Source organism: Bombina bombina, chromosome 2, assembly GCF_027579735.1.
Source record: "Bombina bombina isolate aBomBom1 chromosome 2, aBomBom1.pri, whole genome shotgun sequence".
NCBI classification, from domain to species: domain Eukaryota; kingdom Metazoa; phylum Chordata; class Amphibia; order Anura; family Bombinatoridae; genus Bombina; species Bombina bombina.
In genome coordinates this window covers 214429888-214457310 of record NC_069500.1, presented here as the reverse complement: position 1 = coordinate 214457310, position 27423 = coordinate 214429888, and the positions used below count along the sequence as shown (strand labels likewise).

Here is a 27423-nt window from a genome sequence, read left to right as displayed (position 1 = left end):
AGACTGTCCCTTTAATACAACGTGCGCTATCTGAATCAAGAAAGAAAAAAGCTAGGTTTCAGGTCCCTTTAAGTACATTTAGCTAATGAAAATGGCCACGCTAAACAAAACATAAAAAAAGTCATTTGTCTGTATCAGTATTATTATTATCGGTTATTTGTAGAGCGCCAACAGATTCCGCAGCGCTGTATGTCACTAACACCAGCTGATGGATGATACAACAGTCTTGTTTATTGTATTACAACGATTCTAAACATACATTTTTAATAGTTAAACATTTCTAGGTTTGTAATTATAAAACATTGGCAGCTCACTAGGACAATTTTCATCACAAAGAGTTTCCTGACCCAATCAGCTTCCAGTTGTTGTATTTGATATTTGGATACATTTGGTTGATCTGTGTAGAGGCTTCACTGAGGGATTTATAGATTTTTCAAAATCAGACATTTAACTGGGTCACCAGAACCATATATATTGGCAGTGGTAACATCCTTGGCTTGATTTGGAAGAAGACGCACTGAAGCTACTGTGTATAATGTGCTGTCTCTTATACTGAGGGACCATTCCTAGCTGTAACCTCTATACAGCCGGAGAGCACGAGTCATTGGAGGAGGGTAGAAAATAACCACAGGACTTTTTCTTTATCCCTATCTAAAAGCATTGAAAGGGATTGAGTGTGCTGCTGGTCCAAGGACATTTATATTGTTATTTAGCTTTAACCCCTTAAGGACCAGCGACGTACCCTGTATGTCACTGGCCTTTTTTTGGGACTTGATTGTTTTATAGCGCAGTCTTGCCACCAGCGTTGAGACTGCTCTATTCCACAAAGCCTGCTGTAGGGAGTGCATTAATAGCGTGTTCTTGCTAGACTTGTGCTATTATGTCCTGAAAAAACCCTTAACGACCAGTGACATACAGGGTACATTGTGGTCATTAAGGGGTTAAGCTGAATTCCAATGCACCTTCCCTCCTTCTTCTCCTGGCTTCTAACTAGAAATTAATCTGCATTGGTCCCTGCTCAGTTTGAGTTCAAGGCAACCTCTCACTGTACCAAGAAGCCAAATAACTGGTGAAAGAAATGATACTGGTATGGAGGATGCTATTTTACAGTGAAACGTTCATGCAAGCCCAGTTGCTTACAGCCTGCACAAGCCTGTCCTCTTTTAAACAATGCCCAGTTAATCAATACCTTTTTTAGGTTTGACCCATAAAATGGCTCCCTTTTAACATTTAAAGGACCACCAAACACAGTTAATAATAAACAGACAATGCAACAGTACTTAGTTTGAATTTCCCAGGAGAAGTAAAAAACAATTCTGACTATTTTCAAAGTTAGTTTTATTGTCCTTCCCATAGCATCATGTGACAGCCCTCAATCAATAACAAAATGTGTATATATATATATATATATATATATATATATATATTCTATGAATCGTGCACATGCCCAGTAGGAGCTGGTGCCTCAGAGAGTGTGCATATAAAAAGTTTGTGCATATTTAGATAATGGATGTGAATTAGAAAGTTGTTTAAAATGTTGTGAATCATGAAAGTTTAATTTTGACTTGACTGTACCTTTAAGACCAACACCCTTAAATCCTGTAGTTTGAGATTTAATAAAAGCTTAGAAGTATGAACTTGTACCTAGGGGAGCAACTACAACCCTGGTCTGAACTGTAACTGAATCTACAGCTAATACCTAACACAACTCCACTCCGTGTAAATATATATATTTGTTCTCTTCATTTCTGCCTGAGTAACACACAGAGGATAAACTAGAAATAAGTAAACCTAGAGTGTATGTCTAGAGTCTACAGTCTGCCTTTAAAAGATGAATGTTTGAACAACCATAAATCCTCAAAAACCTTTTAACAAACATTTTAAAAGATTATTAACATAAATATGCCCATTATTCCATTACTCTACTTTACTAGTTTTTAGTGTCTGTATGAAGCAGATGTTTTGCATTAGTTGTCTACAAGTACAACTCTCAGATGAGGTTTTGGTCTGGGTTGGCATATTTAAGAATGCAGAAGACAATTTCCAAACAATATGCATTGAAAATTGTTTCATTAACCCCTAGGCTGCAAGGTGTTGCATTGCAAAGTTCTAATTTTACTTTTATTATCACATTGTGCACAGTCTTCTAATAATCACACTTTTTGGGCCACCAGCTATGAGCATGTGCACGAGTTCACAGCATATACATATATGAGTCTGTGATTTCCTGATGACTGTCATATGATACAGTGGGGTTGGGAAATGGAAACGCAGGTTTTCAAGGGTCAAGTCCCTGTTCATTAAAAAAAAATTAAAAAATAATTTATTAACAAAATAACTTTTTTAAATTCTAGTAAAACATTATCGGCTAGATTACGAGTCTTGCGTTAGCCTTAAAAAGCAGCGTTGAGGCGTCACAACGCTGCTTTTTAATGTCCGCTGCTATTACAAGTCAGGCAGGAGAGGGTCTACCGCTCACTTTTTTCCGCGATTTTAGCTTACTGCAAATCCCCTTACGTCAATTGCGCATCCTATCTTTTTAATGGGATTTTACGATCGCCTGAAAAAGTGAGCGGTGGACCCTCTCCTGGCAAGACTCCTACCGCATTTAAAAGTCAGTAGTTAAGAGTTTTATGGGCTAACGCTGTAACATAAAACTCTTAACTAAAGTGCTAAAACGTACACTAACACCCATAAACTACCTATTAACCCCTAAACCGAGCCCCCCCCCCACATCGCAAACACTTAACTAAAATGTTTAACCCCTAATCTGCCGCCCGGACATCGCCGCCACATTAATAAATGTATTAACCCCTAAACCGCCGCACTCCCGCCTTGCAAACACTAGTTACATTTTATTAACCCCTAATCTGTCGTCCCTAACATCGCCGCCACCTACCTACATTTATTAACCCCCAATCTGCCGCCCCCAACGTTGCCGCTACTATATTAAATTTATTGACCCCTAAATCTAAATCTAACCCTAACCCTCCCTAACTTAAATATAATTTAAATAAAACAAAATTAAATTACTACAGTTAAATAAATTAATCCTATTTAAAACTAAATACTTACCTATAAAATAAACCCTAAGATAGCTACAATATAATTAATAATTACATTGTAGCCATCTTAGGGTTTATTTTTATTTTACAGGCAACTTTGTATTTATTTTAACTAGCTACAATAGTTATTAAATAGTTATTAATTATTTAATAACTACCTAGCTAAAATAAGTACATATTTACCTGTAAAATAAACCCTAACCTAACACTACACTATAATTAAACTAATTACCTAAACTACCAACAATTAATTACAAATAAATTAAATAAACTCAATTACGAGAATAAAAACACTAAATTACAGAAAATAAAAAAGAATTACAAGAATTTTAAACTAATTACACCTAATCTAATCCCCCTAATAAAATAAAAAAGCCCCCCAAAATAATAAAATTCCCTTCCCTATAATGAATTACAAATAGCCCTTAAAAAGGTCTTTTGTGGGGCATTCCCCAAAGTAATCAGCTCTTTCACCTGTAAAAAAAAATACAATACCCCCCCAACATTAAAACCCACCACCCACACACCCAACCCTACTCTAAAAACCACCCAATCACCCCTTAAAAAAACCTAACACTACCCCCTTGAAGATCACCCTACCTTGAGACGTCTTCAACCAGTCGGGCACAAGTGGTCCTTCAGAGGGTCAGAAGTCTTCATCCTATCTGGCCAGAAGAGGACCTCCAGACCGGCAGAAGTCTTCATCCAGATGGCATCTTCTATCTTCATCCTTCCGGAGTGGAGCGGGTCCATCTTCAAGACATCCGACGCGGAGCATCCTCTTCATCCGACAGCTGATGACTGAATGACTGGTCCTTTAAGTGAAGTCATCCAAGATGGCATCCCTTCAATTAGGATTGGCTGATAGAATCCTATCAGCCAATTGGAATTACGGTTGGAAAAATCCTATTGCCTGATGCAATCAGCCAATAGGATTGAAGTTCAATCCGATTGGCTGATCCAATCAGCCAATAGGATTGAGCTTGCATTCTATTGGCTGTTCCAATCAGCCAATAGAATGTGAGGTCAATTCTATTGGCTGATTGCATCAGCCAATAGGATTTTTCCTACCTTAATTCTGATTAGCTGATAGGATTCTATCATCTTGGATGACGTCACTTAAAGGACCAGTCATTCAGTCGTCGGCCGTCAGATGAAGAGGATGCTCTGCGTCGGATGTCTTGAAGATGGACCCGCTCTGCTCCAGTAGGATGAAGATAGAAGATGCCGCCTGGATGAAGACTTCTGCCGGTCTGGAGGTCCTCTTCTGGCCGGATAGGATGAAGACTTCGGACCCTCTGGAGGACCACTTGTGCCCGGCTGGGTGAAGACATCTCAAGGTAGGGTGATCTTCAAGGGAGTAGTGTTAGGTTTTTTTAAGGGGGGATTGGGTGGGTTTTAGAGTAGGGTTGAGTGTGTGGGTGGTGGGTTTTAATGTTGGGGGTATTGTATTTTTTTTTACAGGTGAAAAAGCTGATTACTTTGGGGCAATGCCCCGCAAAAGGCCCTTTTAAGGGCTATTTGTAATTTAGTATAGGGTAGGGAATTTTATTATTTTGGGGGGCTTTTTATTTTATTAGGGGGATTAGGTGTAATTGGGGGGGTTTAGAGTAGGGTTGAGTGTGTGGGTGGTGGGTTTTAATAGCAAAGTGGTGTAGTCCCAGGTATGCGTGTCCAATATAGGTTATACAACAAAGTCACTGTAGTATGAATGTAGACATAACTATGCAGACACTCAGAATATATAAATACCAACAGCCGTGATGTGGTGTGAACTTACCCCCCTCCTCCTCTCACCTACGAAGCGTCCGGTCCTGGGGGCAGGGTATGAAAATCCTCTCAGCGGTTAAACACAGTGTTCCGGTGGCGACTCCAGCCTGTCTGGTGAGAAGCAAACTTACTGCGTCCGCTATTGGTTCCTGTGATCCCTCGTCAGACGCTCCTGGAGGGAGGGGGGGCGTGAACCATCTATCCGTCCTTAGTGTAATCTCTCACCCGATTGGTGGGGATGTGTCCTCAGCTCAGTAGCTTGCTCCTGATTGGAGGGGAATCAATCCAAGGCGAATCTCCTAGTAAGCTGTGGTAGCTGCAGTGTCCGTCCTGTAGTGCGAGTATCAGGGATTGCAATGAGGAGCAGTCTCCTCTCTCAGTGCTCACGCTGGTAGGTCATAGAAACAGCATGAAAGAAAGAACGCGGAGCACTGAGATAAAGTAAAAAGTTCAACTTTATTTTGTCATTAAAACAAAAAGGCATAAAGGAGAAAAAAGGGTGCTAATCCTTGCAAAAAGAGTTCAGCTCAGACAGCTGCTGACATGTTTCGGCATTCCGCCGTTATCAAAGCAGCTTTGATAACGGCGGAATGCCGAAACATGTCAGCAGCTGTCTGAGCTGAACTCTTTTTGCAAGGATTAGCACCCTTTTTTCTCCTTTATGCCTTTTTGTTTTAATGACAAAATAAAGTTGAACTTTTTACTTTATCTCAGTGCTCCGCGTTCTTTCTTTCATGGTGGGTTTTAATGTTGGGGGGGTATTGTATTTTTTTTACAGGTGAAAGAGCTGATTACTTTGGGGCAATGCCCCGCAAAAGGCCCTTTTAAGGGCTATTTGTAATTTAGTATAGGGTAGGGAATTTTATTATTTTGGGGGGCTTTTTTATTTTATTAGGGGGATTAGATTAGGTGTAATTAGTTTAAAATTCTTGTAATTCTTTTTTTTCTGTAATTTAGTGGGGGGTTTTCATAATTTAGTTTATTTTATTTAATTGTAATTAATTGTAGGTAGTTTAGGTAATTAGTTTAATTATAGTGTAGTGTTAGGTGTAATTGTAACTTAGGTTAGGGTTTATTTTACAGGTAAATTTGCCTTTATTTTAACTAGGAAGTTATTAAATAGTTAATAACTATTTAATAACTATTCTACCTAGTTAAAATAAATATAAAGTTGCCTGTAAAATAAAAATAAACCCTAAGCTAGCTACAATGTAACTATTAGTTATATTGTAGCTATCTTAGGGTTTATTTTATAGGTAAGTATTTAGTTTTAAATAGGAATAATTTAGTTAATGATAGTTATTTTATTTAGATGTATTTAAATTATATTTAAGTTAGGGGGGTGTTAGGGTTAGGGTTAAGTTTAGGGGTTAATACATTTATTATAGTAGCGGCTACGTTGGCGGCAGTAGATTAGGGGTTAATAAATTTAATATAGTTGTGGCGACATTGGGGGGGCAGTAGATTAGGGGTTATTAATATAATGTAGGTGTCAGTGATAGCGGGGGTGGCAGATTAGGGGTTAATAAGTGTAAGATTAGGGGTGTTTAGACTCTGGGTTCATGTTAGGGTGTTAGGTGCAGACATAAAATTAATTTCCCCATAGGAAACAATAGGGCTGCATTAGGAGCTGAACGCTGCTTTTTTGCAGGTGTTAGGTTTTTTTCAGCCAGCTCAGCCCCATTGTTTCCTATGGGGAAATCGTGCACAAGCACGTTTTGCCAGCTTACCGCTACCGTAAGCAACACTGGTATTACAGTGAGATGTGGAGCTAAATTTTCCGCTCACTTTTCTGAGGCTAACGCCGGCTTGAAGAAAACCTGTAATATCAGCGTTGGCTTAAGTGAGCGGTGAGAAAAAAAGGCTTGTTAGCCCCGCACAGCCTTACCGACAAAAACTCGTAATCTAGGCGTATATTTGCAGACATTTTATAATACAGTAATTAATTTCTGATGAATATATGAAAATAAAATTACTTTAATGTCCCTTTAAAAATGAAGATTTAAGGTAATCCTTTAGATTATTCCCTGGACAACCTCTGTATTCACCTATTATAGCAATTGTGATTATTCTTTTTCAGAAAATGCCCCATGCATCTTGCTAGTCTGTGGGACTTTAGACTTACATCTCAACTCCCTCTGGAATCTTGTAGCCCATTGTATTTGTGTACACATTCCTACTATGGGCTTGATTACGAGTGGATGGTAGTTTGTGCTCATGTTCGAGCATTAAAACTGCTATAATTTTTTTTTTTTATGCTCGTTGATTCACACTCATACTAAGAGTTGAAAGTAAAAAGTTTCTGCTCTCTTGTTCTAAAATTCACAGTAAAAAATGGACTTTGAGAAGTTGCAAACACAAAATGATATTCCCCCAAAGACTTCAATAGAGCCAAAAAAGTTAAACTAAAAAAACACCCCAAGTCACGCAAACACAGTTACAGTTATTTAAAAGTGCAGCATTAGAAGATTTACACTCATGCTTTCACATTTAGTTTCAACTTGTAATACGAGTAGAATTTAACTTGCGCGCAAACGCCCCCGAAAACCCGATATCGCTCACTCGCAAACGATAGCGCTCCACTCGTAATCTAGTCCTATGTGTATATGTCTCTGGTTATTGCTTGTGCACCTACATCATAACTGAAATGGATTACAAATGCCTACATTACCTTTTAATCTGAGCCTTAATTCTGTATGGCGTTCTGTTATGCAAAATTAGTTGGCCAAATTTTCCTTTTGAAATCCAGATGTGAGTGATGTCATCTTGCAATCACAATGAAGTAAAATATTAGCAGTGGGTGGAACCGGCTGATATCAGAGCAGTCATAGGGAAAGCTTAGTATTTTAAAGCAGTAGTTACTCATGACACTTAAGTCATGACAAGAGTTAAAATTAATTTTACATTTTAAATGGATTGCTAAAGGGCAACAGTATGTATAAAAGTGCATCTGAATTATAATAGACGTACATTATAACCAGCAGCACATACAATCTATATATCTGCCACTTTTTGATTTGGCATACATTTAATACTAATAACGACTGATAAGACGTTTGGATGTGACTATTAGAGAACAGGGGATGTGATTTTGAACAGATCACTTGTCCTAGGAGGCCCAGCTTGCCTTTAAAATGTTGCTTATCTGCAACTGATTGAATAGACATAGTGAATGTTTTTACTGATAAGTATGTGTCACACGACATGAGTTAACCTTGTAATAAACACCAAGTGAAACTTGCAAAACATATATGACTGGAAATCTCCACTAGTCTATCAATTCCAGACATGTGTGTGTTTATATATCTATTTCTAGCTATCTATATATCTATATCTATATGTATCCAAAGTCATTTAGCCTGTAGCCCAGCACTCCAACCAGGTTGGGTAATCACAACCTGGGTGCAATCCTCAAAAGAAGCAAATACAAATATCCATGTAGTAAAAGGGCACTCTCAGGGTTTGTATAGTAGAAAAAATAATTTCTTTATTAGTAGAATCAATTGAACATAGTCGACGTTTCGGCCCCCAGTTGGGCCTTCATCAGGACATGTATAATCTGTTCACTGACAAACAGCAGCGTTCCCAATCAAAGATGAGCGTGTGATCTTTTCAATGTAACAGACAGACAAGCACACCCACAGCCATCTATACTCATGTCACACTGAAACCTAAAGATAGAAAGATAAAGGTTTGATAGATGAATAAATAAATAGATAAATGGATAGATAGATAGATAGATAGATAGATAGATTGAAAGATAGATATATAGGTATATAATCAATTAAAACAACTATATCCTTGTATTTCTTTTCATGAGGAAACTGAGCATGTGCCTTTGAGCAACAAACAGTTGAAATTTTTATTTCAGCACAAGCTTCTGTGGGTTTTGTTACCTGTAGAGGTTTCCCACAGACTAAAATAACAACTGCACTTCAGACAGGAAGTCATTGAGGCACAAGATTTTAAAGTGCTAAAATCTCAAACAACAAACGTTTGATTCTGCTTGTCCAAAAGCACAAATCACTCCTTATTTTGTTTATATTGTGGTCTGGGGGGAAATTGTTCATGAATTATGGGGTCTCACCTCCAAAATGTAATGTGACTCCTGGGAAGTTGTTCCATGTTTTTATGTTTTCATTTATAAAAAGGCTTCATTCTTTTATTGCATTAGATATTTTATATCTTTATACAGTCTGACAAAAATAAATAAATTGGATGACAAGGACGGCACGACAGAAGGAAATGTGTCACACACACTTGAAAATATAAACTGAGAGTTATATGTAAAATTTATGTGTGTAAATAATTGTATTAATTTGAAATATATTCCTAAATTGTATAAATGATGTTAACACACATTCATAGCACGAATTGTGTTCTTTGCAACAGGGGGTGGACTGACAACCTTTGGGGCCCACTGGCAAAAAAAAAAAAAGGGTTAAAGCCCCCTTTACCCCAGCCCCCAATCTCATCTCTCCTTTAAGTACTGGCAAGGCCATTCAAAGATGGTCGCCACCAGTAAATCATGCCAATGTGCAAGAGTGCAATATAGCAGTGCATTGGCATTGGCTTCTCACAACAATTATGTTTGAATGTCCTCGGTCAGACTGATGTGAAATAGAAACTTTCCCCCCCCCACCACCACCACAGGTCCGAAGCCAGTGGACACTTGCCTGATAAGTCAGTCCTCTAGTTTGCAATATTTTTAGGTATAATGGTATCCAACTGGTCTAAAAGTGACTCACACATACCATAGTTTTTATAATTTAATAACATATGTATTTTTGGAGTATAAAGTGACTAGTGAGAGTTAATATGTTTATTTATTTATTTATTTATAAAATATTTTACCAGGAAGGATACATTGAGATTTCTCTCGTTTTCAAGTATGTCCTGCTCATTTAAGTACTGTAACATTATATTGTTTCTATCAGGAATAAACTCAAATCTTCAGTATTTACCTTTAGGGCCCTAAGATGAATATTCTCTACATGAAAATCAATCTATTTCCAAAACTGAGGCTCTGGGGCCTATTTATTAAAGGCCTTGCGGACCTGATCCAACAGTGCGGATCAGGTCCGCAAGACCTCGCTGAATGCGGAGAGCAATACACTCTCCGCATTTAACATTGCACCAGCAGTTCTCAAGACCTGCTGGTGCAACACCGCCCCCTGCTGACTCGTGGCCAATCGATCGCCAGCAGGGATGTGTCAATCAACCCGATCATACTCGGTCAGGTTGATTTCGGGCGATTCCTGTCCGCCTCATCAGAGCGGGCGGACAGGGTTATGGAGCTTGATAAATGGCCCCCTATGTATTATGAATGTATAGTGCAAAGCTTTTTTTACTGCCTCTAATTAAATACTTTATATTACAACTAGTCCTAAAGCCCGTTCACACGGGCCGTGTTGTGTTATATTTGTTATATTTAATATATTCTCTCTCTCTCTCTCTCTATCTCTCTCTCTCTCTCTCTCCCTTCACTTGCCGGTCCTCGCGCTACGTGCTGTGCTCTTTGCCCGGTCCTCGCGCTGCTGGTTTCATCTGCAGGGGGTGGCGCGTGCAAAGTCGGGTGGGTGCGCGTGCGATCAGCTGCTGTCTAAGAACTGCGCATGACGGCTTCAGACAAACTCTTGTCTTTTATAATATAGGATGTTTTTTTTTTTCAATATATGGTTAATTTTTTATTTATCAGTGCCCCTAAATAATGTGTCATTGGTGAAATAAAAAACACCATGTGGTTATTTTCTGCCATTTCATATACTGCTAAAAGCCTTTTTTATTGTTAGCTTCATTTTATTTTTTTATTTTTTTTTTGGGGGGGGGTTCTTGGAGGGGTTGTTCTTTTATTGGTTTTTTTTTTGTTAATTTCATTCCTACCCAGTAGGAAATGTACAGATTAACCAAAATATGACTTGACCATTGTTAATCAATACCATATTTTACTTTAGATTATTGCAGCATTAGTTCACGGCTGTCATTTTAAATTTTAGTATATTCCATTTCTTTACCGTATCATGTAATCTGCTTAGTGTATTCAAGCGTGACTGACACTCATCATATGTTGTACAGAGAAAAAAAATCAAAAGGGGAAGGGAGTTTGCAAAGTGGCACACATCAAGAATATTAATGATGCATAATAGAAGACAGAAGCATTTTTTTTTTAAAATAAATGGTAAGTCTATAATTATGGGACATGATTTCAAGCTGGGGCAGATTCCACTGAATTGAAATATGAGAAAAAGCTTCTGCAGCGATGGACAAGAAGAAGCTTAGAGAAGCTATTAGACATAAGTGGAAAACGTAATTGTATTTTTTGAATAAATGGGGCCCAAAATAAGGTTGCTGCATTAATTTGTACTAGTGCCCCACACAATCTGAAGTAATCTAAGCATACCAAGTGATTAAATAGACATTAAACTCAAATTTAATTCCTTGCAAAATGTTTTCTTACACATAACAGAAAAAAAAACTTTGCATTACAATTTATTTTATTACTTTATTTTATTACTTCTTTTTTTTTTTTTTTACTTCTTAAGGTGTGTTCCTGAACTGCAAAAGATGCATATTTTACTACTAAAATAAGAGATTCATATTTTAAATATTTATTTTCCATAGAGATAACTTGCAGTACAGTGATTAAGTTCTGATGCATATATGAAAAATATCTTTAATGTCCTTTTAAACGAACTATTTTAGTGTAGTTCCATTAAGTACATATGAGCAGGGGTGGAGACTATTTTGTACTTCAGTGTAAGTGAAAAAAAGACAATTCTCCTTAGACTACATTTTCTAATTGCAGAAATTTCACTCCAGTGAGGTATAATTCTCAAACGTCTGCTGCATTTATACAAACTATTTACTAAAATGTGCAGTAGCTGAAGATCTGTTTTTATAGGTCACCATAGGAACTGGAGGTTTTCTTTTATTTGGGAAAAAGCTCTCATCTTAGTGAATATATCTCAAAATCCACATACCTGATAACACAACCACAAGTGTTAGCTGTTGCTAAAGATGAAAATAGAGGGGTAGATTACATTTCAGTAGTAAGCTTTACAACTAAAAGCAACAACATAAACTTTTATAGGCTTTAAATTGATATTAATTTTTTTTTACCATATAAAATTATAATAGCGTATTAGCTCACAGTTTCACTATGAAGATTGGATTGGTGGTAGAGAAACAAAGTCCAGCATAGTGTAGTTAATCTATGCCTTGCATGGTGCCTTTCGGCTAAGTGCACAGTCTAATTCCGTTTTCTATCACATGTTCCTGGTTATTTGGATTTAGAAAATTTCAAACACACACAGTATGGGATGTTAAGATTATCTGAAATCTGACCCAGATATCTTTAATAGATACCTTATTTTATATTAGATTAGTTCAGCATGAATTCATGGCTGTCATTTAATAAACTTGGGTGTTGACTATATGAGGATTAAACTTCTTGACTTCCTGAGAAAGCTGCTATGCACTGTAGCCCTTTTTTGGTCCTCCAAGGTTTATACTGTTCCAAATCCTCTGTATTTGTCAAATCTATGCAGCAATTTGTAAAACAATACACATGTCCTCTTTAAACGGACAGTAAACACTTAGGGCTAGGTTACGAGTGGAGTGGTTGTTTGAGCTTGCGTTCAAGCATTAGAACCACTAGAAATATCTATGCTGAAATAAAGCAGTGAATTATGCCCGTGAGCAGCTGTGGTGGATCAGAGCTCTATTAATGAAGGGTTAAAATTAGATTTATATTAAAGGAACAGGGCACTGTGCCTTTAATAAACCACATTTTTCTGAGGGAGATGTCCCTGTTAGCCAGTGGGATACCTCTTCGTGAACTGAACTTCACTTTACTTTCACTTTAAATTTAAACAGCATTTATGGAACCTTTTTTTAAAGGGACATAATACTCATATGCTAAATCACTTGAAATTGATGCAGCACAACTGTAAAAAGCTGACAAGAAAATATTACCTGAAAATCTCTATGTAAAAAAGGAAAATATTTACCTAAAATCTTCTTTAGCTCACCAGAGTAAGTGCTGTGTAAACCGTTATACTTGAGCTGCTGTCCAGCTGCAAGTTTAAAAAAAAAAAACAATAGCCAATCAACATGGAATAGAAAAACAACATGACTGTGCCTGCACATGACAGATGCACACTCCCTAGCTTGAACTGGGACAAGCATCCTGACTGGCTGCTTAAAGTCTCTTTACATTGGGGTGTGAATACTTAGGAAATTTGAGGTAAAATATCTTCCTTTTTTACATAGAGATGTTCAGGTGATATTTTCTAGTCAGCGTTTTACAAATATGCAGCATCCGTTTCAAGTGCTTCAACATTTGTGTATTATGTCCCTTTAAGCAAAAAGTAAAAATATTGTACCTTGATTAAATGTTGTACTTAAATATAGTCAATTTTAAAGTACAATGGTCTATTTCACTCCAGTTTCCATGTTTCTGCTTTGTGTTTGAATATGCCTTTATGTCAGTGTTGAAGCATAGCTGCTTTGGATATACTTAATCATTTATGTAGTACATCTGAATAACAAATAAATCAGTTCATGTACCTACACTATTATTAAAGGGACAGTCTAGGCCAAAATAAACTTTCATGATTCAGATAGAGCATGTAATTTTAAACAATTTTCCAATTTACTTTTATCACCAATTTTGCTTTGTTCTCTTGGTATTCTTAGTTGAAAGCTTAACCTAGGAGGTTCATATGCTAATTTCTTAGACCTTGAAGCCCACCTCTTTCAGATTGCATTTTAACAGTTTTTCACCACTAGAGGGTGTTAGTTCACGTATTTCATATAGATAACACTGTGCTAGTGCACGAGAAGTTATCTGGGAGCAGGCACTGATTGGCTAGACTGCAAGTCTGTCAAAAGAACTGAAAAAAGGGGCAGTTTGCAGAGGCTTAGATACAAGATAATCACAGAGGTTAAAAGTATATTATTATAACTGTGTTGGTTATGCAAAACTGGGGAATGGGTAATAAAGGGATTATCTATCTTTTAAAACAATAAAAATTCTGGTGTAGACTATCCCTTTAACCTTTGATAAATAATTCTAGCCATTGTGTAAAAGCTTAAATATTAAACTTCCTGGAAAAAATGTATACATTTTCTATGATATTGCTAAAAGCAGGTGAATGATTTTTAACATCTGATTTACAAACCACATTTTCTTCTTTAATAGGCTCCTACAATTTCACTGTGTAACACTTTTTGAACTCTATATAACTTAACTTAAGAATGAACAGAATCAATATTCTTGGGGGAAAAAATCTGAACTATATATCAGTATGAGCAGTAAGAAACTAATTTTACCTCTAGGCTGCCAGAGAGGCCACCACGGGATTAATTCATTGAAATATCTGAACAGTGTCAAGATGTCACACAAGATACTAGAAGATGAAAGAGTATCTGATAAACTGCAGGGTGGTTCACGTAGACAACACAGACGGATGCAATGTGGTTAATACCTTTGATCCTGCATCTTGTTGGCATGTGTGTCGCTGCCAGGAAAAGCTTCAGTGCATGTTAAATGAGTTAATAATTCCTCCTCCATATTACCACTAGGAAGATGATTCATATGTGAGTAAATGATGTGTTTCCGCATAAACACCTGTGCACAGGCTGACTGAAGGCATTCCTTTGTCTGCATTTATTTAATATGCACACAATGCAAAAGTAATGGAAACAGCCACGTGTCATCACTATGTACTTTTTCAGTGTAGATGAGCAATGTGAGGTAAAAATAGCAACTGTCCTGAATGTTGATTCCCCTGCAACTGATGCTGTTTCCCAGATTTCTATCAGAGTAAGTAGATAAAGCTTTGATTGCCCCCCACCAAACACCATATACCCACTCCATAACCCACTCCAAACACCCCCACCATATACCCACTAGTTAGACCCATCCATACAACCCCCCATACACACATAGGCCCCTATTTATGAAAGTCTGGCGGACCTGATCCGACAGTGCGGATCAGGTCCGCCAGACCTCGCTGAATACGGCGAGCAATACGCTCGCCGTATTCAGCATTGCACCAGCAGCTCACAAAAGCTGCTGGTGCAACGCCGCCCTCTGCAGACTCGCGGCCAATAGGCGGCCAGCAGGGGGGTGTCAATCAACCCGATCGTACTCGAGAGCAGGCGGACAGGTTATGGAGCAGCGGTCTTTGTGACTAGGCTCCATAAGCTCTGCATACATTAAAAGTAGATATGCGTATTCAGATTCACATAAATGTGAAATCAAAAACAACTAATATTTTGTTATTTGTTGCTTTTGACCAAAACCAACAAATGAGTGGTTCTTTTAACAGAATAAATGAAACAAAAAGGGCAGACACTCCCACCTCCCCTGCATATTACACAAACAGGATCAAGCTGGAGTCTGTAGACATCAGTAAGCACATAAAACTTTGGAGCTTGGTTAAGAGTCTTAAAATCAGAACAATATTATTTTAGAATAAGCAAAACTAAACATCTTTAAAAAAAAACTGTATGGGCTATATAAATGGATCATCTAAAAACCATTTATGCAAAGAAAAATCTAGTGTACAATGTCCCTTTAAGTTGCTGTCCAACTGCTCTTCTGCTGTCCTCAAAATGTTACCCATAATAAATAGCGGACTAAAGGATTTTTTGTTAACAAATAAATCCTGAACTCCATGAGCGAATATTGGGCAAAATATATATTTTTTTATGAATAATGATAAGTCCGCAACACTGACGTTTACGATTACCAACATTCAGTGATTGTTAAGGAATATTCGAATTGTACATTCAATATAGAAACATTTTTCTGTAAAGTAGATATCAAATGTGCATCATTCATCATCTATTTAGACAGAACATTCACATATCCCTAATACTAAGGGGCATATCTATCAAGTTCCGTACGGAGCTTGAAGACCCGTGTTTTTGGCGAGCCTGCAGGCTCGCCAGAAACACCAATTATGAAGCAGGGGTCTAAAGACTGCTGCTCTATAACCTGTCCGCCTGCTCTGAGCAGGCGAACAGACATCGCCACAATTCAACCCGATCAAATACAATCGGGTTGATTGACACCCCCCTGCTGATTGGCCGCGAATCTGCAGGGAGCGGTGTTGCACCAGCAGCTGGTGCAATGCTGAATATGGAGAGCGCATTGCTCTCCGCATTCAGCGAGGTCTGTCGGACCTGATCCGCACTGTCGGATCGGGTCCGACAGACCTTTGTTAAATAGGCCCCTAAGGATTAAGTTTACACATTAAATGGGAATATGACTAGAATGTTGACTCTGTATTGATAGTTGTGTATTTAATGATAATAACTTACTTTGAACGCAGTATGCATCATATTTGCTTTCTGGTTGAGGAAAGTATGTCTGGTTGCTAAAACGATATTTAGTTCTGACTCCTAGAAGACCTCCTCCACACTGAGGCCTAGCCACAGACACAGGGTAACGGACACTTCCGTCAGCAAGCCAACCATAATTGCATTGGTCAAAGCCTTTTCTCCATGCGGCATATAGATCTCCAACAGTGGCAAGAACCGCGTCTTTCTTTTCGCACGCTTCTTTGGCTTCTTGGAATGTCAGTTTGTTAGGAACATTTAAATGATACAAGTCACCTAAAAATAAAAACACTATCATTTAATATTCATATAGATATATATATATATATATATATATATATATATATATATATATATATACACAGTAACATTATTTAATAGTGATCACCTCTATTTCACTTGGTAATGAGCTGCCTGTGTACTTCTAAAACAATTATGATTTCATGTTACATGTTGTAATGGTTATACATGAACAAACCTGTAGATTCATTTAAAACTAATAGGATTTATGTGAGTAATAATAAACGAACTTAACTGTCAAGCAATAAATTGGATTATTCTTGGGATATGTATTGTAGAAAACTAGACAACTGACTTAAAAAAAATCATTGTTTGATTAATCAACAGAGACAAAATTGTACAAAATATCAGTTTTTTTATCCTTCTTTTCTTAATATTTTTAATTCCATTTGGTGAATAGACCATTATGTTCTATTCTATTGAAAAAGCTTTAGTAATACTTTTTACCTTCAAAATTCACAATTATAAGGCAAGTTTATTCCTCAATTTTCATTTAATATGGTCATTAAATGTGGAAAATTAGCATCCCAGAGTACAATATGTTTCTAAGCACGAGACATTCATATTAATATCTATTATATGTCAAATACTAAAGTTAACGTGATTCTTAATTATTCATTTTTTTTTACTATGTGTGTTTGCTATTTCAAAATGTAAATGGTAGAGTATTTTAAAGAATGAGACGTAGGGGCCAAATTATCAGGCTCCAAATGGAGCTTAATGCCCCTGTTTCCTCGCAAACCTTCAGGCTCCCCGGAAACAGCAGTTATGAAGCAGCGGTTTTAAGACCGTTGCTCCAAAACTGGTCTGCTGCCTCTGAGGCTGCTGTCTGCAATGACACCCGCTGCTAGCGGACGATTCTGGTGAACTGCTTATGCAATGTTAAATGCTGACAGCGTATGCTGTCGGTATTCAGCGATGTATGTCGGACATTATACGCTACAGTGTATCATGTCAGACAGACTGATAAATTGGCTCCATAGAGTTGAAAAGTGCTTTTCAACCTAGGATACCTATGTTATAGCATATGGCTGTTACTTTGTAGAAACCAAAACTCTTCCTTCAATATTTAAGCAACTAAAATAATAAAAAAAAATCACATCTGTATATTATCCTTAGGCTATTCTTTGCTATCAGTACATCTTTATGTCTGGCCTTTTTTTAGCGTTTAGTGTCATTGTAAGGACGAAAAAAAATGTCTGAACATACACTTTAAAGGGACAGTCAACACCAGAATTGTTGTTGTTTAAAAAGATAGATAATCCCTTTATTGCACATTCCCCAGTTTTGCAAAACCAACACTGTTATATTAATACACGTTTTACTTCTGTGACTAACTTGTATCTAAGCATCAGACCACCTAAGTATCTAAGTATCTGACCACCCCTAATCACATGACTTTTAGTTATTATCTATTGACATTTTAGCCAATTAGTGCAGATTCTGCCACTAGCCACGGGCGTGATCACAATGCTATCTATATGGCCTACATGAGCTAGCTCTCCCCTGCTGTGAAAAGCAAATAAAAAAGAGGAGGATTTCAAGGGCTTAGAAATTATCATATTAGCCTTCCTGGGTTTGCTTTCAACTAAGAATACCAAGAGAACAAAGCAAAATTGTTGATAAAAGTAAATTAGAAAGTTGTTTAAAATTGCATGCCCTATTTGAAAAACGGAAGGTTTTTTTTTTTACTTGACTGTCCCTTTAACTACTTGTTGCTAGAGAAGGACCCAACACATCCTAGAGGTATTAAAGGGACAGTATAGTCAAAATTAAACTTTCATGACTCAGATAGGGCATGTAGCTTTCCAATTTACTTTTATCAGGAAATTTGCTTTGTTCTCTTGGTATTCTTTGTTGACAGCTAAACCTAGGTAGGTTTATATCCTAATTTATAAGCCCTTGTAGGTTACCTCTTATCTCAGTGCATTTTGACATATTTTTTTTACAGCTAGACAGTGCTAGTTCATGTGTGTCATATATATGCCTGTGGAGTTATTTATGAGATAGCACTGATTGGCTAAAATGCATGTCTGCCAAAAGAACTGAAAAAAGGGGGCCGTCTGCATAGGCTTAGACACAAGATAATCACAGATATAAAAAGTATATTAATATAACCATGTTGGTTATGCAAAACTGGGGAATGAGTTACAAAGGGATTATCTATCTTTTAAAACAATAAAAATTCTGGAGTATACTGCCCCTTTAACACTAAAATGTGCAGTAATGTGATTTCTAAATAGTAATAACATTTTATTTTCTACCCTAGCATAATGTAAATTATCTACTTAAATACTAATTTACAAGTTTTCAAACATATGACCATTTTGTTGGTGACACGATGCATGTTGCTGTCATTTGAAATAACTAAAACAGAAAAGCCACTGTTTTTTCCACTGCCTTAACCACATTGTTTAATCACTATATAAACCACCGCTTCCAAACGCTGCCTAAACCACTGCCTCCACCACAGTAACACCAACAATGAGACCAGATTCTGCTTGTGAAGGATTCTCTCCAGGAAATGCTAGTAGTTCTAAGTGACTCAGCCATGCGTAAAACCTATGTTGCACTCTATCTCTAGAAATCATTACACTGACAACGAGGTCTGGGAGGAAAAGTGATATATTTAGACGCAGCTCTTGTTTCTCTCTCTTCTGTTATATTGAAACACAAAGTGAAGTTATCCTATCTCTGTAAAATATCTCTCACCCTCCCACCTCCCACTAGATCCAGCTTTTAATGGATTAGCTCAGCTCAGTTGCACCAAACCATGACATTTCCCAAAAGGAAAGTCAAAAGGGCTTGCAGCAGAATCAAATACTTGGGGCTAAGCTAAAAAAACAAAACATTTTCTTATTTTAACTGTTTATGGAATAAAAAAAAAATAGGTTTTTAGTTAATGGTATTTTGGAGTTGGATTTTTTTAGTTTTCATTAATTAATTTGAATGTTGTTCTAATGTCTATAAGATAGATTACATTCTAATTGTAATTACGATTGTTGCTATTACTAGTTGGTAAATGGAATCTAGCCACTTAGTTTTATTAAAGAGAAATTGTTTATTTTGTCGTGCATATAGAATGTATATTAACTTTTAAATAAAGGGTTAGTTAAAAAATGCTTAAATGTATTATTAACATCTCCTTGCTATAAGGGACGGCTCCCACAATGCTCTTTGGTGGACAAATCTGAGAAGAAAAGTAGATTTATTCAGCACTTGGGCATTTGCTATAAAACATTCACTTATAAAATAAAATGGGTTCAAGCCTCTTGTACAGTTGATATGTAGCATACATAAAAATTCATGGCATAGCATGAACAGACAGTTGATTGTACGTTTATGTCCTTTTGACAAATAAGCCACAATATTCATTTAACCATCAAAAGAAAACATTAATAAGAGGCAATGTATTACCTCCAGATAAGAGACTAATGACATAAAGGTTAAAAAGATAAAATAGGTGCTAATCTCTATGGCAAAACCCTTGGAGAGTGATTGTGAATCATGTAAGGCAAGACAAAATGCAATGGCTGGTTTAGAATCCCAGCACTCTGTAATTTCTACTCTGTGAATCAGAGATATTCACTATTAAAGGGACCGGAAGTCAAAAATAAACTTTAATTATTCAGATAGAGCATTTGGAAACAAAACAAAAAACTTCCTAATATACTTTTACTATCAAATGTTCCTCCTTTGGTGTCCTTTGTTGAAACTTGCCCTATCTGCATGAAAGCATACTGAAGTAGGTTCAGGAGCGTAAGACACTTGCACACTTCTAAAAGTATCTAGGTATGCTGTATTGGAAAGGAACTATGTTTTTAACAAAGGAAATAACATATTAAATTGCACTGTATTCAAGAGTGTATTTATTCATAGACCTACTATTCCTCAGCCCATAAGATGGGGGATTTTAAAGGAAAATTTACCAAGCTACAGGTGGGCAAGCAGAGACTTTTCCTCCAGAATTTTCACTTCAGCTTCCCAAAACAAAATTTAACAGTGCAAAAGAGCACTCTTGTGCAATCTCACCCCCTGATCTTAACCAATCACACAAGAGCAGGTTTTGTCAATCAATGCAAACCAATGAGTTTGGGGTGATTTCTCTTCTCTGCGTCTGAGGTGCTGGAGACATTACTAAGCAGGAAACACATGAATTTTAAGCAACTTTATAATTGACTCCTATTATCAATTTTCTTCATTCTTTTGGTATCTTTATTTTAAAAAGCTGGAATGTAAGCCACCAATTAACAGGCACTACCCAGGGTTCTGAACCAAAAATGGGCCGGCTCCTAAGCTTACATTCTTGCTTTTTCAAATAAAGATACCAAGAGAGCGAAGAAAGATTGATAATAGGAGTCAATTAGAAAATTGCTTAAAATTGCATGCTCTATCTAAATCATGAAAAATTATTAATTTTGACTAGACTATTCCTTTTTACTTAGATCTAGGACAACATACAAATACCTGACAGCACACATCAGAATACATTCATACTTCAAGTAAAGGGACAATAAAGTAAAACTTAAACATAAATGGATTGGACAGAGCATGACATTTAACAACTTTCCAATTTACTTCTATTTTCAATTTTGGTTAGTTCTCTTGATTTACTTTAATAAATGGACATGATACCCAAATGCTGAAGCACTTGAAGTGTAGCATAGCTGTAAAAAGCTTACAAAAATGATCACCTGAACATCTCAATGTAAAAAAGGAAGCTATTCATCTCAAAATGTCCTGTGTATTCACACCCCATTGTAATCAGGATGATAAATAGTGTGCATCTGTCATGTGCAGGCACACTCGTGTTATTTTCCTATTCAGTTTAAGGAAGTTTACTATGAAATCTCATAAGATTTTTGTGAAATATCACGGGAACATAGCAAAGCAATGCAAAACCTCAGAACTGTTGATGCTATTGTTTTGTTTTGTTTTTCTCCAACTTGCAGTTGGACAGCAGCTGAAGTAAAACTGTTTACAGAACACTTACACTGCTGAGCTGAAGAAATTGTGAGGTAAAACATCTTCCCTTTTTACATAGAGATGTTGAGCCTGAGGTGATATTTTCATGTCAGCTTTTTACAGTTATGCTGCATTACTTTCAAGTGATTTAGCATATGAGTATTATGTCCCTTTAAATAGTAATCCAAGGTGAGCTCAGGAGCTGCACAATGGCTTTAGCCATCTGGCAGTAGTGCATGTAACAATGTTTACAGCAATGTTATACATAGTTACTGCTGCCATAGACTGCTAAAGACACATGCATAAGCATAAGCTTGCCCACGAGGGATGATTTGTGTTCCTGTTGTGAAAGCCCATTCCAGTTTAATATGGCAGTGACAATAATTGTGCATTAATAAGTACTTAGGTGCCAAAATGAGTCTTTGGCTTTGGATTTCCTAGCATTATGTTTTGCTTTGATATGTCTTTGTATGGAATGAAAATGCTTAAAGGGAATCTTTCATCTCTCACGTTTCCCAGACGCTTTGGCTAGCTGCCATTAGAAAAGCAACCCTTTAGCAAAAGGGGCGTGCCTAAGTTCACTCAACAACCAACTCTCAAAAACTAAATTGGCTGTAATAGATTTGAATTATTTTTTGAAAAATAAGTGATTAGAATAGCTTCAAGAGAACCTTTTCAAAACAGCCAATAGGGGAAAAAGTAAAAAAAAATAACTTTATGAATATGTTGTCAACATCATTGGGAAGAATATATTTGTATATTTTTTTTACTTAAAGTGAAATGAAAGAAAAACATCTCTTATGAACATAAAATTATGGGTCCTGAGCGTAAACTGCCCTAAGCCAATCAGCAGCAGTAGTTGTACAGCAGTTCTCTGCAGCTTCTATAAATTACTTTAACTATGTGTTTAAGCCTTTGTATGGGTTAAAAACATCGATTTGCAGGGTTGATAGCGATAAAATTACATGCTCTAATCAATGAGAGCAAGACTTTTTTTTCCACTGTGATGGCTGTTTAAATTGATGATGAAAGTAGCATATCTGTGCACAACTGATACTCAAATACCTACTGCTCATAGGCTGATTAGGTCAACTCCAAAGCCACTACTAGTGGAGATGGACTAGTTTCTACAAGCATTAGCATTATTAACTGATTGTTTTTCTATGATGACTCTAAAAATAGGCTACATTACAAAAATAGAGCAAGTCACTGTTCAAGAATAATGGGAGCTGGTCGTATCAGCCATATTGCATCATGGACTAATTGTGCACAAACATCCTATTCCTGTTAGTTTCAAATCAACAATTTAACTTGTATGCCGGACTGATGAATATATATTTTTTTATATATATATATATATTGTTCCTTTAAACAAAGAAACATTCATTAAAACATAATCAATATTAAACAGCTCTTTTTTTTTCTTTCATGATTCAGATACATCATACATTTTTTTTTTAAACTTTCAAATGTCCTAATGTTAACAAATGTACTTTGTACTCTAGGTATTCTTTGAAGAGCATACCTAGGTAGGCTGGGAGGCATGCCCATTGTGTCTGGAGCACTATATGGCAGCTGTTTTGCAACAATGCTTTTAACAATGTTATACATATTGCAAACACTGCTGCCATCTAGTGCTCAAAAAATATTGCTGCAACACTGGTGCCACATACTCTTCCAGATATGTGAATGTTCCAGGGCCATGTCAACAAAGGATACCGAAAGAGCAAAGTACAGATGATAATACAAATATATTGAAAAGTTTTTAAAAATTGTACGCTGCTTTGAATCATGGAGGCCATATTTTGAATGTCATGTCCCTTTAAATGTCTCTTTAAGTAACTTTGCACAGAAATAACTTGTATTACACCTATAGAGAAATCCTTTTTTGTCTACTATAATTTTTTCTATAACTATTTTTATCTTATGATTTTTCTACGCACCATCTATAGGATGCAATAGTTTAAACTATATTCGTCGGACCTATTCTAAATATTTAAAATTCAGGAGTATTCACTAGAAATCTGTTTACAGTAATGTGGCTTTTTAAAATGGTTTCTTTACACTATTGTGTAAATCATGGCTTCCTGAACATCACCATAAAGAAAGAGGTAAGTGAGGGAAAAAATGTATTCTAATGTTTTCATAGCTGGAGCTATGGCTAGATGTAACTCAGCAAAATTAGCATGGGGTTTGGAGCAGACTTGGAATATGGAAGCTCACTCTGTAATCCTGTCATTGCAAAGCTGAAAATGGAAACCATGACAATGTTTATGTTACCGACAATAATGCAGCGTGTGTTAACTTTGGCTGCTGGTTCCATCCAAAAACCAGGTTGAATTCAGCGGTTCTCTTAGAATTACTAGGATTTTCCTTTTCTCTGTATTTGTACTTCAGTGTAGAAAGAAATCACCTGCCTGTTTAAGGCTTGCATTTTATGGCTTTTAAATACCACAGACTAGACTTATGAGCCAGACTTTCAATTCCAAACAAAGGCTGGTTCAAAATCTTCTCCCCGGTAAGCTTTCTTCAATAACCTGTCAGATCTACAGCTATTGAAGTGTTAGGCTTTACTTTCGTGTTACTTTATTAAAGGGATATTGTACTGTACATTTTTAGCTGCTTAAAGTGATAGTAAGCTTTACATTTTGTAAAATCAGATCTAGAATCTAAGCAATATTTTACAGGGACTTTAATTGATCACTTACTTTTTAATATAGCAGCTCACTTCAAAACTATATTGAAGTATTTTTTATGAGCTAACCATTTGAACTGTTTTCCAATCCGTGTTCTAGCTATAAAAAAAAAGTGCCATACGGCTAGAGCGCTGATTGGAGAACAGTTCAAGCCACTATCTCCCAAAAAATACGAGTTTTGAAGTGGGCGGTGGGAGCACAGGGTATTAGAATGGCAAGTTACAGTGCATCTTCATTAGAAATGATCAATTAAAGACCATCTAAAATATTGCTTAGATTACGGACCTGATTTTAAAACATGTGCAGTTTACCATCACTGTAAATGTGCTCCCACAGATCTGTTTCACATGCTGGAGTGTATCAAATTGCATATAAATAGGTAATTTACCCCTATTTTGTCTGCTTTTGCCTGATGTAATCACCTATTCTAAAAAATATGAATACTTTAGTATTCTCTGTAGAAAAGCTATGTAAACTTTAGGTAGCAAGCTGCAATCAAGTTTCCAGTTGGAGGTGGAAAACATAGGCAGTGACATTTTCATTTTCAATTGCTCTTTCTGAATAATGGTCATTGTGTAAAGACAGACAAATAAGATAAGGATGTCTTAAGGTATAGGGAGTTAGATAAGATTAGGGTGTCTGCTATTTCTAGGGCTCAGTCCATGTATATGGGCATGTTATTAAAAACAATGGATTGAGGGTTAAATCAGAAAAAAAAACAGTTCATTCATATACAAAACTAAACCTCATAATTTCTCATGTTTTACTCAGCAGCTGGTAGAACAGATTATTGGAAATACATTACGGGGAGAACTATTTTAAAGTACAATATGTTCCTTTAACATTATCTTAGCGATTTTCTAAATTTTCATCTATTTGACATAGTGGCAGGTACTACATGAACAATATTAAAATATAGAATAGAAAACTTTAATAGACAACCTTAAAAAAAAAATATTCACAAGCATACCTAGAATTTATGATTATATTGCTTAAAAACATTCAAAAGTCTGGTAGAGATACGCTTTTGAAATTGTACATTAAAAAATTAAATAAAAAAGTAAAATATATATATATATATATATATATATATATATAATTTTTTAATTTTTTTTAAAATGTTTATCACAAATACCTCTTTATAGCACTACAACATTTTTAATGTCAATTAACGTTACCTATAAAGACACTGCTATACTAGCTTAAAGGGACATTGAACCCAAATGTTTTCTTTCGTGATTCAGATAGAGCATGCAATTTTAAGCAACTTTCTAATTTACTCCTATTATCACATTTTCTTCATTCTCTTGCTATCTTTATTTGAAAAAGAAGGCATCTAAGTTTTTTGTTCAGAACTCTTGACAGCACTTTTTTTATTGGTGAATGAATTTATCCACCAATCAGCAAAACAACCCAGGTTGTTCACCAAAATTGGGCCGGCATCTAAACTTACATTTTTGCATTTCAAATAAAGATTCCAAGAGAATGAAGAAAATTTGATAATAGGAGTAAATTAAAAAGTTGCTTAAAATGTCATGCTCTATTTGAATCACGAAAGAAAAAAACTGGGTTCAGTGTCCCTTTAAGAAATATAGAGTAAAATGAATAAAATTGTTGAACATTAAAAAAAATATCATATGCATGGAAAAGTTTTATGTTCAATAAATTATTTTTTTCTTTCAGAAGTTGGTGTTTTCCTTCACAGGTTGACTTAAAATTAATATTGGGTTCTTTTGTGAGCTGTCTGCTGGAATATAAACTCTGACTGTGAACTTTTCCATTCCTGAAGTCTTTGTTATTTCCATCATAGGTTTTATTTGAATTGTGGCTATAAAACCTCACTTAACCTCCTTTCAGCTTTGCTTTATAACTTATTTTTAGACATATTGTACTGCCAGCATCATTAATTGCAATAATTGTCCCCCCCGGGTGCCAATATGTGTTGTTTAAACAATGTGTTAAGTTCACACTTTTAAGCTGAATTCTAAGGTTAAAATAAATGTGCACTGGTGCAAGCACTGAAGGGGGCTTCACCCCCATCTGTTCAAAGCAGAAAAACTTTATAAAGCAACGCACTTGAATAGTCCATTGAAACTCAGCTACCTCCACATTCTGCCTTAATTGAAGCCTAACTTTCCACATAACTATAGGGTTGGACAAACAATTTGTATTCTCATAACTTTAATATACTAAAATCCTTTATGATGTGCACAGAAAAACTTTCCTCAAAAGAAACCATAAAAACTTACCATCTAGTTCGTCCTTAAAACAATACACATCATATTTCTCTTCAGATGGACGCTTTCCATAGGTACGTATACCCTCTTTGCCCATTTTATCACCAAAGCAACCTGCTCTAGGATTACGTATTGGATATCTGAAAGAAAAAAAAAAAAAGGTTCACATTAACATCTGTTATATATGTAAATCCTCTCTAAGGGATGCCCATGTTCACATGCTGACTAGTGGCAGTTTTATGGGGTGCTGTGGGTGTGACACCTCCCCATTTATTACTGCCAATCTCCAAAGGTGCCAGCTGCCTGCAATTTAAATTTGCAAGATGAAGCATTTCTTTGTATGTCCAGTGCCGGTGTAGTGTAGAAATCTGCGACCTGACGGAATGTGCGACCGTGACGTCATTTCGACACTACACTGGCCATGGAGGGACGTAAGGGAGGGAGAAGGCAGAATTAATTTTTTTTACATAAATAAATAAAGAAATAAAAATAAAGAATTAGAATTGGAAGTAGAAAATGAGGCATCCCCTGCACTCTTTATATTTAAAAGGATACTGGACTTACATTTTTTTCTTTAATAATTCAGATAGAGCATGCAACTTTCTAATTTACTCCTATTATCAACTTTCTATATTCTCTTAGTATCTTTATTTGAAAAAGCAGGAATGTAAGCTTATGAGCCATTCTATCTTTGGTTCAGCACCTGGGTAGCACTTGCTGTTTGGGGGTTAAATGTAGCCACCAATCACCAAGCACTCTCCAGGGTTCTTAACCAAAAATAGACTGGCTCCTATGCTTACATTCCTGCTTTTTTCAAATAAAGATACAAAGAGAACGAAGAAAAATTAATAATAGGAGTATATTAGAAAGTTGCTTAAAATTAAATGCTCTATATGAATCACGAAAGAAAAAAATTGGGTTCAGTATCCCTTTAAATGGACAGTCAACACCAGATTTTTTGTTGTTTAAAAAGAAAGATAATCCCTTTATTACCCATTCCCCAGTTTTGTATAACCAACACTGTTATAGAAATACACTTTT

The 27423-nt window shown here is 36.2% G+C and overlaps 1 protein-coding gene across 1 annotated transcript in view; it reads right to left on the bottom strand.

Annotated features, from left to right (window-relative positions):
- Window positions 1–27423, bottom strand: part of VCAN (versican) — a 117987-nt gene that overhangs the window by 52957 nt on the left and 37607 nt on the right. The window contains exons 5-6 of the mRNA XM_053701470.1: window positions 26395–26522; window positions 16167–16460 (exon numbers count right to left, since the gene is read on the bottom strand). Of these exons, the coding sequence (XP_053557445.1) occupies window positions 16167–16460; window positions 26395–26522 (422 nt within the window). The remainder of the gene's footprint in view (window positions 1–16166; window positions 16461–26394; window positions 26523–27423) is intronic.